The sequence below is a fragment of the Cannabis sativa genome, chromosome 6 (genome assembly GCF_029168945.1).
Source record: "Cannabis sativa cultivar Pink pepper isolate KNU-18-1 chromosome 6, ASM2916894v1, whole genome shotgun sequence".
Lineage (NCBI taxonomy): Eukaryota > Viridiplantae > Streptophyta > Magnoliopsida > Rosales > Cannabaceae > Cannabis > Cannabis sativa.
Window position 1 is genome coordinate 9828952 of NC_083606.1, and position 13994 is coordinate 9842945.

The 13994-nt window shown below is 35.0% G+C and overlaps 2 protein-coding genes across 2 annotated transcripts; both read right to left on the reverse strand.

The window, feature by feature from the left end:
• Nucleotides 1-7768: 7768 nt before the first annotated feature.
• LOC115694936 (uncharacterized) lies at nt 7769-13136 on the reverse strand. The gene is made up of 3 exons (XM_061117025.1): nt 11773-13136; nt 8398-10543; nt 7769-8216 (listed from the first exon to the last, which is right to left on the reverse strand). Exon 2 carries the CDS (start codon nt 10396-10398, stop codon nt 9160-9162), a length of 1239 nt encoding a protein of 412 aa, XP_060973008.1. The 5' UTR covers nt 10399-10543; nt 11773-13136; the 3' UTR covers nt 7769-8216; nt 8398-9159.
• LOC115694937 (uncharacterized) lies at nt 8064-9033 on the reverse strand. The gene is made up of 3 exons (XM_030622038.2): nt 8843-9033; nt 8398-8773; nt 8064-8216 (listed from the first exon to the last, which is right to left on the reverse strand). The coding sequence occupies exons 1-3, from the start codon at nt 9031-9033 to the stop codon at nt 8064-8066; spliced, it is 720 nt and encodes a 239-aa protein (XP_030477898.1).
• Nucleotides 13137-13994: the final 858 nt, after the last annotated feature.

Below are 13994 nucleotides of genomic sequence, written 5' to 3' on the forward strand. Positions count from 1 at the left end.
ATGCTTTAGGAGGGGTACTCGTGCAGGAGGGCCACCCCGTGGCATTTGAGAGCCGCAAACTTTCCGAAGCAGAGAGGCGGTACACTGCGCAAGAGAAAGAGCTCGGCAGTTATTCATTGTTTACGGACGTGGAGGCATTACTTGCTGGGGTCAAAGTTTGTGGAGAAGACGGACAATACTGCTGTTAGTCATTTCCTCACACAGCCAAAACTGACTCCCAAGCAGGCCAGATGGCAGGAATTCTTGGCAGAATTCGACTTCTACTTCGAGCACAAGGCTGGACGTCTTAATCAGGCAGCTGATGCCCTTAGTCGTAAAGCAGAGTTGGCGGCACTAAAGGTGTTAGCGGGCATGTCAGCTAGCCAAGTGGGTACACCGATCAAAGAGCGCATCAAGGAGAACTTGGAGAAGGACCCAGTTGCAAAGAACATCATGACTCTCGCAAGAAAGGGAAAGATAACTCAGTTTTGGGTAGAGGATGACCTCTTGTGGGCCAAAGGTGGGCGGTTATTCGTTCCAAAGGCAGGCGATCTAAGGAGGACGCTGCTGAGTGAGTGTCATGACACGTTGTGGGCGGGTCATCAAGGGTGGCATAGGACACATGCCCTTTTGAAGCATGGGTACTATTGGCCGCAGATGCGGGAAGATGTGGTGGACTACACAAGGACCTGTCTCGTCTGCCAACAAGACAAAGTGGAGAGGCATAAGACGCCAGGGTTGTTAGAACCTCTATCGGTCCCAAGCAGACCATGGGAGAGTGTCTCGCTTGATTTCATCTCAGGTTTGCCGAAGACTGGGGACTTGAATGCAATCTTGGTGATTGTGGATAGATTTTCAAAGTATGCAACCTTCATCCCGGTGTCGAAGCAGTGTCCGGCAGAAGAGACAGCTCAACTTTTCTTCAAGCATATTGTAAAATACTGGGGAGTACCCCAGAATATAGTAAGTGACCGAGATCGAAGATTCACAGGGACCTTCTGGTCCGAACTATTCAAGCTTCTTGGGTCACAGATGAACATCTCCTCGAGCTACCATCCACAGACAGATGGGCAGACAGAAAGATTCAATGGGATGTTGGAGGAGTATTTGCGGCACTTTGTCAATGCCAACCAGAAGAATTGGCCGCAACTACTAGACGTAGCTCAATTTTGTTTCAACTCTCAGAAGAGTTCTTCATCAAACAAGAGCCCTTTTGAAGTGGTGAACGGACAGCAACCACTGTTACCCCACACAGTGGATGAATACCACGGACGGAATCCGCGGGCCTTTAATTTTACAAAAGACTGGAAGAAGAACACAGAGATTGCCCAAGCATATTTAGAGAAAGCTTCACGAAGAATGAAGACGTGGGCAGATCAGAAACGCCGACCGCTGGAGTTCAAGACAGGTGACTTAGTGTTGATCAAACTGCGGCCAGAACAATTGAGATTCCGAGGGGACAAGGACATCAGACTCGTACGCAAATACGAGGGCCCTGTTCCAGTCATCTCCAAAATTGGCCTAGCATCCTACAAAGTCGAACTACCTTCATGGATGAAGATACACACCGGTCTGCACGTCGGCAACCTCAAGCCGTATCATGAAGATCCGGAAGATCCGGCGCGCGCAACCGCCTACCGGGGACGACATCAGCATTCAACGACGCGAAGCGGAGAACCGAAGAAATCCTTGCCGAAAGAACTGTTCGTGTGAAGAAAAAGAAGAGAAAAGAGTACCTGGTCAAATGGAAAGGCCTTGCTGATGACGAGATCAACTGGGAAAAGGCGGAGGACTTGCAGCAGTTTATACAGAAGATTGAAGATCATGCAGCAGGTTCGTCGAGGACGCCGAACAATTAAGTGGGGGAGAATGTGGCGTGCTGCTCCATGGCACACCCACACTAGGGCCATTTTGTAACATGAGCATGCCTTGGTGCTTGATCATTAGTCAAGTCTCGCACCAAGCACCTCATTGGGGTATTTTGTAACATGAGCATGCCTTGGTGCTTGATCATTAGTCAAGTCTTGCACCAAGCACCTCATGGGGGTTGGGAACCTTTTGTTGTTTAGCTTTCTTTATTTGTATTTCCTTCACATATGTCTACAGAGCTAAAATCATCTATGTTCCTGGAAATCCCTTAAAACCCCAATAAGCTCTTTAGGGGGGGTGACCAGGTGACTTATGAAGCACCTTGTCACCAGCATGATAGGGGCCCAGCTGTGTACTCCCTTGCCCTATCAAGGCCATATATTAATAAAACGATGTTTATCCATGCTTCTTGTGTATGCTTCTATATGGTCTTTGTGATGCCTGTTTGTTGCCTTTGTTGGGCCATTGCGTGCCATTTGTCTATATGTTTGCTTGTGGGTTGTGTGAGATTGGTCCTTGGGGGACGCTTTGTGTTTGCTTGCTCATGCTTCTTGTTTGCACTCAACATGTGCGAGACATGTATCGTGCCTAACCTTTGAACTTGTTTGCCTGCAGGCGCGTTTAGGCTGACTTGCTAGCTCGGTGTGCCAGCAAGTGCCGCACGTTCCACCTACTTGGGGGTGTCCAAATAGGCGGCCCGTGACACATAGCTTACCCGGTATTTCCCCTTACGGATCACGGGACTACTGACTGTCACAAATGGTATGTCAAAGAGTGATGTAAATTTAGCACATAACAAATTTTGTGCTAAATTTGACACAAGATTTGTTATGACGTAAGATTTACACCACAATAAATGCACTATTTTTTTCATTACATTTATATCATTTCTATTATTTTATTAATATAGTTAAATATCACATTAAATTATAAAGCAATTAATTATAAAGTTATTAGATTTTATTTTTTTTTAATAAAATATTAATTAAATATTAAATTTTACAATTATGCATTGGAGCACAAAACTAAAATTTGGTATAAATTTACTAAAAAACTACTTTTTGTGTCAAATATTGCACAATTTTTACATTTCCCATGAGAGATGGTCTAAGCTTTCTTGCTTCTCTAGCTAATGTCAAGTTTTGTTTTGTTAAACTTACTGTAAATAAGGTTATACATTATGTTGCTTGCGGTTCTTGTTTCTTCCTAGTTCACATATCCAGTGAGAAAAATGCTTTGGCTGAATTTTTTTTATTGTATAATGTGTAATTTTCTTTGATTAATAAAGTTGCCACTTTATTAAAAAAAAATATATGTATAATTTGACTAGTAAAAATTTCATTTAAGTGAGTAAGTGTTAATTAATAATTTTTGCAAAACACAATATAGTATTTATTTTATTTTAATTAAAATTTAAAAAATAATTAGTCTTTTAAATTAGAAATAATAAAATTTTTTAATATTTTCAGTCTCATTTTTAAAATTATATAGAAATATTTTTTTTTATTTGTTGTTTTTATAAGAGAATATGAAATATTGAAACTTAACATAGAGCCTAAATTTAAATGAGGTGCATTTAAAACACATTTCAACATTCCCTTCAACTTCTATAATTTCTATTCTATAAGTTATTTTTTATCTTATTGTTGACGCAGTTTTTCGTCAACGAATCTAAGAAGATCGTAAAACGAGCATGATGAACACAAGCAATAGTTAATCAAAGTAAACCGGTTTACAAAAAGAAATTCACCAAAAACAAACACAAGAATTTATAGTGGTTCACCCCCTTTCAGCGGTAATAGGCTAGTCCACTTGGAGTGTTATTGATCTCAATGCTTGAGGGGAGTTCTCCAGAGTTATGTTCTCCAAGAGTTCACTCCTCAAGTGAGTTTTTAGAATTTACAAGTGATTTCACCCCCCCTCATATAGATATTCATCTAGGATTTAAAATCCCTTAAGCATAGGTATGCCCTCCCGTAACTATAGTTTGACTATATTTTCGGAGCGGCTCTAACAGCACTCGTCCCTCGTATTTAGCGGACCCGGACGGTCATGGGTACCTGAGGGGAGCTGATTGGGTCGGTTCGTGCCCATCGGGTCCTTGAGATAATTTGACAGCTGAGGAGCCCTTTGCACCTTAGCACCTGACGGTTGCACATTGGCACTTGACGGAGTTGGGAGCTTAGTGCGCCCAAAATGCTCCTCCTTGGCCAATGTGCTCCTCCATGGCCAATGATATCCTCCTTGGCCCATGAGCACCTCTTTGGCAAATGAGCTCCTCCTTGGCAAATGAGCTCCTCTTTGGCCCATGAGCTCCTCTTTGGCAAATGAGCTCCTCCTTGGTCCATGAGCTCCTCTTTGGCCAATATGCTCCTCCATGGCCAATGAGCTCCTCTTTGGCCAATAAGCTCCTCCATGGCCCATGAGCTTCTCTTTGGCTATTGAGCTCCTCCATGGCCAATAAGCTCCACCTTGTTGGACCTCCATATCTAGAGTAAAAATTCATGCACAATTATTTTGGATTTTTTGAGAGATAACACTTATAAAATTAAAAAAGTTTTTTTTTTTTTTTTTGGATAAAATATGAAAAAAAAAATTAAAAGTCATTTTGAAAGAAATTAATAATTGCAGCTTTTACCAAAAAAATTTTGAGAAACTATTTTTAGAATTAAAATAATTTACATAATTTTTAATTACTCACAAAATTTTTTTTAATGATGTCCAAGTATTTTAAAAAAAATACTTTTCCTTAAAAAAAGACTTTTATATAATAGTTATCCAAACAGTAAAAATATATTAAAACTTATATTTATTTTATACTTTTAGATATAAGTAAAAAAAAAAAAATTAACCAAACAAGACATATAGCATGCATCACTTTCTCTATATTTTTTTACATTATATAAATATTATATCATTTATTTTATAAATGGAAACAAAACTTGGAACAAAGAAAAAGAAAAGAAAGAAAGAACAAAAAAATTAATAAAATAATAATTGAGAAAATATATATATATATATATAAAATATGTTTAGCTTACTTGATACTTGATACAGTGGTAGTAGTTTGAACATTTAACATTTTTAACATATATTTTTAAAAAAATTAACAAAAAAAAAAAAAAAAAAACAGAAGAAAAAAAAGCTATTTGAACATACTTACTTTAAATAAAAAAGAAAGGGCTATTTTAACATTTTTACAATTTTAAGGTGTCGTCAGTCTAACCTCGTTAAGTTTTAATTTTGCCCACGTGGCAATGACAGGTCACTAAAAACTTATCCTACGTGGCCATCTTTTAAAAAATAAAAATTAAAGTAAGTAATTAAAATAAAAATAAAAACTTTAAAATATAAACAAAACCCTAAAGTTTACAATAGACTGGAAATTAAAATCAACAGAGAAAAGAAAGAAGGAGACGACGAAGAAGAGAAAGAGTAGAGAAAGAGAAGAGAAAGAGGGGACGAAGAAGAAGAGAAAGAGAAGACGAAGAAGAAGAGATAGAGGGGAAGAAGACGAAGTTCAGCACAAGAAGGGAAGAACAAAGAACTGGAAAGAAAATGACTGTAAAATGTCGTTGTCGTCCTCCGAAGAGATCTATGATTTTCACCTCTTGGACTGATGCAAATCCAGGTAGAAGATTCATGAGATTTCCTCTGTACAATGTGAGTTTGCATATGTTGTATGTAAATATGAATTTATTATTTTTCCAAGTTTTTTTTTTCTTTTTCGATAAAAAAATATGTTATTAAAACTAAAACTGTCTAAACATTTTAGATGTCCTCTGTTAACCCCAATACTCTGTTAATCCCAATACTTTGGAAGGTTGAACCGTTTGGGTAATGATAATGTTAAAAATCAAAGTAATTATGTTTGATTTCTATATGTAGTACCAACTGAAGCTATATAACTATGTGTTATTATTAATTATATATATGTAAACACAGAATTACTCACTTATAAGCATTAGCTAGGTAGGTTTTGGTTGTAGTTGCACAAACTGATATGGAAATTTGAATGAGAAAAGGTCAAAAGCATTAAGAATAAATCCTCTCTCTTTTTAAAAGAAAAAAATCTAAATAATTAGTATTACTGGAGTTAAGCAAATGATAAAAGAGTAAATATAAGGTTTTTGAAATGATGATATTTTGGTTAAGAAATGTAAGTTTGCATATGTTGTATGTAAATATGAATTTATTATTTTTCCAAGTTTTTTTTTCTTTTTCGATATGTTATTAAAACTAAAACTGTCAAAACATTTTAGATGTCCTCTGTTAACCCCAATACTCTGTTAATCCCAAACTTTAGAAGGTTGAACCGTTTGGGTAATGATAATGTTAAAAATCAAAGTAATTATGTTTGATTTCTATATGTAGTACCAACTGAATCTATATAACTATGTGTTATTATTAATTATATATATGTAAACACAGAATTTCTCACTTATAAGCATTAGCTAGGTAGGTTTTAGTTGTAGTCTCACAAACTGATATGGAAATTTGAATGAGAAAAGGTCAAAAGCATTAAGAATAAATCCTCTCTCTTTTTAAAAGAAAAAAATCTAAATAATTAGTATTACTGGAGTTAAGCAAATGATAAAAGAGTAAGTATAAGGTTTTTGAAATGATGATATTTTGGTTAAGAGTGGTGATATATATAAAAATATCACCACAAAAATATAAGTTTGTTTGTTATGTGGTGATATTTTTGTATATATTTAAATGTGCTTTCGATATTGGGCGGTGTCCCACCAGGGCTATTCACTAGAATTTTGTTTTCATCACTCATGCTCATCTCGATCATATGGTGAGGTCCAATTATTTCTTTATATGGATACCCAACTTCAATTTATAATTTATGAATGAAAAAAATGTAGTTATTGCATATTTTTATGTGTTCGAGTTTTATGTATCGATTTAATATAGCTTGAAGAACTCTCGTGAAGCTTCATACTTATCAAATTTATAAGTTTTGGGAAGAAAAAAAGTTACTATTGTCAGTTTGTGTCATTTTGTGAAGATGATATATATAAAAATATCACCACAAAAATATAAGTTTGTTTGTTATATGATGATATTTTTGTATATATTTATACAAGTTTAGAGGATATATATATATGTCTCTATCTATTTTGAAATGATGTAGATTTTTGTTGGTGCTTATATATAGAGAAAATGACACCCAATCTAAAAATATGAGATTTTAATTAAATGTTTTTCTTTACAGCAAGTTGGTGGGTGTAAATTTTGGGTGGGGTATGACGTCGAAATAGGGAAGTTGGAAGATGAACTTTCATCGATGACGTCAAAAATTGTTGAACTTTCATCTATATCGAAAGTTAATGAACACTCATCTATGTTGAAATTTGATGAAGACCCTGATTTAACAAACATAGATGAGCGCTACAATGAAAACTTTGATGACAGCAACCCAAGTGTTCTTGTTCCTGAAAATAAAAGCAGTCAAACTTTTAGATTTGTATTAATTTGTATTGTAGTTATTTTTACTTTCCTGTGGTTAAAATCATAAAATTATGTAAGGTGGTGTTTAGTTTACCGAAATGTAATTGTAATGGTAATAGAAATAGTAATGGAATGTAAAAGTAATAGTAATGGAAATACTATTACCATGTTTGGTTTATTTTGTAATTAGAATTGAACTTACAAAACTTTGATTCAATTATGGTTTATTTTGTAATTAGAATTGAATTGAGAAAACTTTGATTACACGATGGTTTATTTTGTAACAGAAATAGTAATGGGAATATTATTACCATGTTTGGTTTATTTTGTAGTTAAAATTGAATTGACAAAACTTTGATTCCATTCCATTATAGTTTATTTTGTAATTAGAATAAAATTGACAAAATTTTAATTCCATTGCAATCTTGATTCCAATCAACCAAAAAACAAATCCAAATGTAATAAAATGAAGGCAAAAGTTTGCTCCAATTTTTTATTTGTCAATAGTTTATAGTTCATTACAAAATAAGTTCCTGATGTTCACTTAACTTAACCCAAAAAAGAACATTCAATGGCAGCAACTCCTAATTCACATAGTCCATGTGTGCATCCTAAAACATGGAGCTCACTAAATTAAGCAGCATCCAAAAAAAAGTAGGATATACTGCTTACAATTCATACATCCAGTACTTACTTACATAACAAAAAAAAAAAACACAATTACAATTCAAACACTAATTTAGTGGTGTGCTATATCAAGTTGTAGGATTGGAAGACCCTGCATTTGGAGCTGCTTGTGCATTATCCCTTGTCTCCCTTGCCAACTGTTTCTCGTTCCTCTTCCTCCTCTTCAAAGTTTCCTCACTTGGGTTTTTGGAAGGTGGGCGACCTCCTTTCTTCTTCTCCACCTAAGCATAGTTTGAAATTGTAGGGAAATCAATTCTAAAATTGAACTTATGTACGATTATATAGGGAAACATTGTTTAACTAAACCAGTAACAGTCACCCTTGAAATAATTATATTTGTCAAACTTATGTAAAGTGAAAAAGCAATAAGGAAAAATAAATAACAATATGTAAATTAAATACCTGTGTCTGTGGGGTTGTAGTCTTTAGTTTTTTGCATTTGGCTTTTGTGTGTCCAGCTTCTTTGCAGTTGGAGCAATGCATAACCAGTCCAAATTGCCTGGTTTTAGTTGAAGTTGGTGGTGGTGGCTCATCACCTGCTCTCTTTCTCTTCTTTCTTGGTCTGCCCGGAAGGTTGTGGTCTCCAGGAGGCAAGATCGGATTATGACCTTTGTTGGGCCATTGGTCTGGGCTAGACATAAGAAATATTGTGCCTTCATAAGCAGCTTGAAATGCTTGCTTCTGGTAGTAATCATGAATATAACCCCATTGATGATGGTTGCAAAACCAAATAGCAGCCAAAGCATGTCCACAAGGTATTCTTGAGAGCTGGAATACTCTGCAAGTGCAAGTTCATTTATCCAAATCAACCGTAAATGCACCTCCAATGTTCATCCTAACTTTAAACATTGTTGCATTGGCACGTGTAACTGAACAGTGTCGTGAAACGTTCTGCCGTTGTCTGACAATCTTCACAATATTGTTGTGGACAGTTTCTGTCCACCTCAACACAGATTCTCTTCTCTTGCAAAATCGACACATCGACCAGAACCTTATACTCTCTAGAAGAGTAATTATTGGCTTGTCCCTTGCATCCATGATAGCGTGGTTAAAACTTTCACATATGTTGTTCAGTAACATGTCACATTTGACTCCCTCTTTAAAATGTGATTTTGTCCATTCTGTTGGTGGTTTAGCAGCCAACCAGTTGTTAGCACTCTCATTTTAATTCTTTAACTCTTCCATTCTAGAGTCAAACTCTGCTGGTGTTGTGGCTCTAGCTGCTGCCCAAAGCATCTGTTTCAACTCGAGTCCCGGATAGTCCTTTTTAAAGTTTCCATACATGTGTCTCACACAAAAGCGACTGTCCGGGGTGTTGAATATAGATTCCACAGCATTTTGGAGACCATTTTTCCTATCACTCATCATAGTGAATGTGTTAGGGTTAGTTGGTGTCAAATCATCCTTCAACAACTCTAAGAACCATGTCCAGCTGCTAGTTGTCTCTTTTTCTGTAACTGCATATGCTATTGGAAATATGCAGCTAGCCTCATCTATCCCAACTGCTGCCAACAACACTCCTTTGCAATAACCTTTAAGAAAACACCCCTCTAAACCTATCAGTGGTCTGCACCTTCTTAAAAATCCATCCTTGTAGGCCTTCAAGCATATGTATACTCTTTTGAATATTCTTTTTCCATCAACTAGGTTAGTCTGAATCTTAGCTGTGCTACCAAGATTTGTAGCTAAAACCTGATTGCAATAATCCTCCAACATAGCATATTGTTGACCTACCGATCCCTCTAACTGAGCCCTTGCATAATTCTTAGCCCTATAAAATTGAGACTCAGTTACCTTTGAGAACTTGCTGTCTTTTGTCATCTCCTTGAAGGATTTGAAGTCCATGTTTGGATGCATCCGAAACTGGTCTAGGAAATACTTTGATAACCATCTGGCATTAATGTGTCTATTATCCAATGCTATTCCACAATCGTGAGTTTCCTTGTAAGATGTCACCTTAAATGTCCTCTTATCTTCTTGGACATGAGCATGAACAAGCCATGGACACCCATTTGCTTTGCATTTGGCCCTAAACTTCCTACTATCATTGTTTATCAGAACATACTCTTTACACATGTGAATGAAATGTTCTTTGAGAGCAGTTGTGAGTTGTGTTATATTTGCAAATTCCATTCCCAAAGCAAACTTGAAGTCTTCTATTGTGCATTTATGCAATTTTTGAGAATCTAGTATGTGTCTTAGAGCTTCCGGGCCTTCTTTCCACTCTAGATCCACAATAGGTTCTGGCATAACCATATAAACTTGAGCCTTCCTGTATCTCCTATCTCTTAAGTCATCTAAGATAATACTAGCCTCTACAACCCTTATGCCCATGTTCAAGTGCTTCTTATATGGCTTGAATGGAAAACCAAAAGGGAATTTATAATTTAAACCTATAGCCATTTCTTCTAACTTTTGCCTATTGAAACTTTCAAATTCACAGTTGTCGAAGTATGTAAACCCCCTCCCTCGTACCTTAAATTTCCATATGGAGTAAACCACCGACCCCCATGAAATAGTTTCACAGTAAATAGATCATCATTGCCTCCTGCAATCAAATTAAAAAAAATAATAATTTAGCCAATGTATCTCATTCAAACATTTAAGCAATATATTGTGTCTTAAGTACTAGCTTTGTTCAATGATTGGATAGTCTCACATCATCACACCAACAATTCCTCCAAGATAAAAACTAGGATAATATATTGCAGTAGCAATTTTTACAGCAACTAATAAATAGAAACAACAAGTATTAAAAACAGTGATTGCCATAATATATCACAGGTTGGTATCACAGGAGTCAAAGTTGATGTAATTCACGTAAATAAAATATATCTGTACTCGTCTTCTTTTTATTATTTTATTATCTGCATACCTACACACATATATTTTTATATATTCATACATATATATATATATACTATACATAACTGATTACATTCATTTATGAATTTGCAGACACTTGAATATCTATCTGAAGACTATGGAGGCAGAGTAGAGCTTGCAAAGTCTTATTACAAAGGACTGACCAATTCTCTTGAGAAGAACTTCAATGGGACTGGACTACTATCTAGCATGCAACAATGCAATGACTTCTTCTTCCTTGGGACAAAGCAAATTTCTATGTGAAGAGTATGTAATAAAAATGTTAATTGTTGTATTTTTTTGTTTAGATAATTGGTGTTGTCATAAACATCTAATAGGAAAAAGTTCCTCAAACTCAAGATATACTTGCATATAATTATGCCTTAACATAAACATATTTGATTTATTTTTATTCTATTTTGTATATTTTATCTTTTGTAGGAGATGATTTTTGGTTTCAAGATCCAAATGGAGACCCCATGGGAGTTTATTGGTTACAAGGAGTACACATGATTCACTGTGCCCCTTTAATCCCTCTGCTAATGGCCCTAGCAGAATTAAAAACCAGTTCAAAGAATGGTTCAAACCAGTTCAAATATGTGAGCAATTAGCTCACAATCTTCCCTCCAAAAAGTGGCAAAACCACCCTAGCATTTTACCCCACATTCAGCAAAAGACAATTATGCTAAGATTCCCCACAGAACCCATGTGCAAGTGTACCCCACAAGCACGACAATTTGCTAAGATTCCCTAAATTTTTTAACTTTATTAAATACCAACTAATAGACCACACCTACTTTTATTCTTGATCAACTAACCCACCACCAACCAAAAATATCATATAAAAGGGGTCATTATTCTCTAAGAAAACCCTAAAAATCAAAAGTAGGAGGAGTTGAGATGAACACTTACTGTAATTAGGAGGTGCATCATCCTTGTTCCGCCTTCGAAATGCCATTGCAACCCCCTGCCACCTAGTTTGAAGCCCTCACTCTCTCTTCCTCTCCTCTTCGTCTCCACTGTCGTCTTCCTCTTCTTCTTAGTTTTAGTCTTCTTCTGGTGCGAGCGTCTCCTTCTTCTGTTCTCCCCAAACTTCTTCTTCGTCTTCATCTTCGTCTTCGTCTCCCTCTTCTTTTGATTTCTGATTCGTCTTCGTCTTCGTCTCCTTCTTCTTCCTTCTTCTTTTTGATTTTTGATTTTGATTTTCACAGGTATTGTTTTATATTTAAGTTTTGTTGGATGTTTGTTTTAGTTTTAAGTTTAGTTTATGTAATTATTTTTTTTTTTCAGATAAAAGATTTATTAAAGTTGATTTATGATATTTATTTTAAGTGTTTACTTTTTATTTTAAATTTAGTAAATGACATGTCATTGCCACATTGGCCAATAAATGAATGACCTGTCATTGCCACGTGAGAAAAATTAGGACTTAACGAGGTTAGACTGACGACACCTTAAAAATGTAAACGGAAGTGCACTTTGGAGGGTTTCCCCACCAAAATATGAGGTTGGATAATTTTTTACAAGTAAATTGATAGTTTGGGGGTGGGGGGGTTGCCGCCAATTACTCTTTTTTGAACCAACAAAAATTTTATTCACAATTGAAGCAAGTACAACCTAAAGCCAACAAAAGTTGCTCGAACTCTTAAAAAATTACTAACTTTCTATAACCGATAGTACATAATTAATATTTTTTTTTTACTCTTTTACAAACTAATCCTACCACTCTATACTTGACCTCCTTTTGAATCTCCTTAGTAACACTACTGATTGTCAAACACTTAGATTCGAAAACACAAAGGTTCTTGTTTCTCCAAACAAAATAGATCATTGCTGCTTTAACAACATTCTGCAGCTGATTTCTCAAGTTAAAAACAGCTTTCGGGCAACCATTTTGAAGCTCCTTAATGTCCCTCGACCACTTGATAATGCCATAACAACAGCTAATAGCAGCAGCTATTCTTTTAGTGTACATACAGTCCACAAATAAGTGGGCATGGGTCTCAACTTCCTTCTCACAAACTGGGCATAAGTCAGTAGCAATAGGCAAAAAATTTCTCAAGTTATCTCTGGTTAGAAGTTAATTATTCCACACCTGCCAATAGATGAATCTATGTTTGGGCATAATCAATTTATGCCAAATAATTCCTGCATAATCAACATCTTGAGCATCCAGTAAGTTTTTGTAAAAAAAAAATTAGCCTAGAATCTACCTTTTTTGACAGCAAGCTTTAGATTTTGATCGTTTGTTCTCCCTCGAAGCCTCAACAACATACTTGTTGTTACTGCTCAAAAAAATGAGATTTTTAATAAATATGAAAAAAATTTAAGTTTATTTTTATATAGCATAAAAAAATAATATAAAAATATATGAGATTAAAAAATAAACAAATTTAAAATATGGGAAACAAAACAAAAAAAAAAAACCATAAAATAAAGTTAATAGAATTTTTAATAACAAATATCGCCAGGGCAGACATTGTCATTAAAAAAGTCACTGTCACCAGAAAGTCACTAGAACAGTCACCATTGCTGGGAATTTGCCAGAAGAGTCATCGATGCCAAGAAAGTAATCAAAAAAGTCATCAAAGTTGTTATTGTCGTCAGAAAAGTTATCGGAATTTTTATTGTCATTGAAATTAGTCTCTTAAACATAAATTAAAAAAGCATTGGTTCTATAACAAAATAAGTAAAATCCAATAACACAATAACTCAAAAATCAATTATAATTAAGAAAATAAAAAAGAAATCAGTTCCAAAAATACTATAACATAAATTAAAAATAAAACAAGTTCCACAACAAAATGAGTACAAACGAATAACACATAATACCTCAAAAATAAGTTATAGTTAAAAAAAGAAGTTCAGAATGAGTTCTAAAAATACTGAGACATAAATCTAAATAGAACTAGTTTCATAGCAAAATAAGTAATAGCAAATAATGCATAGTAACTCAAAATATAAGATAAAGAAACTAGTTACATTTATCAACTAGTTAAAAATCTGAGACAAAGAAGCTGATTCCGTAAAGCAACTGAAATAAAATCTAAACTAATGTAAAAAGAAAAGTTGGGAGCGGTTAAAATTAATAAAAATCACTATTTTGGTACCTTTTTTCGGTGCATAATTGCCCC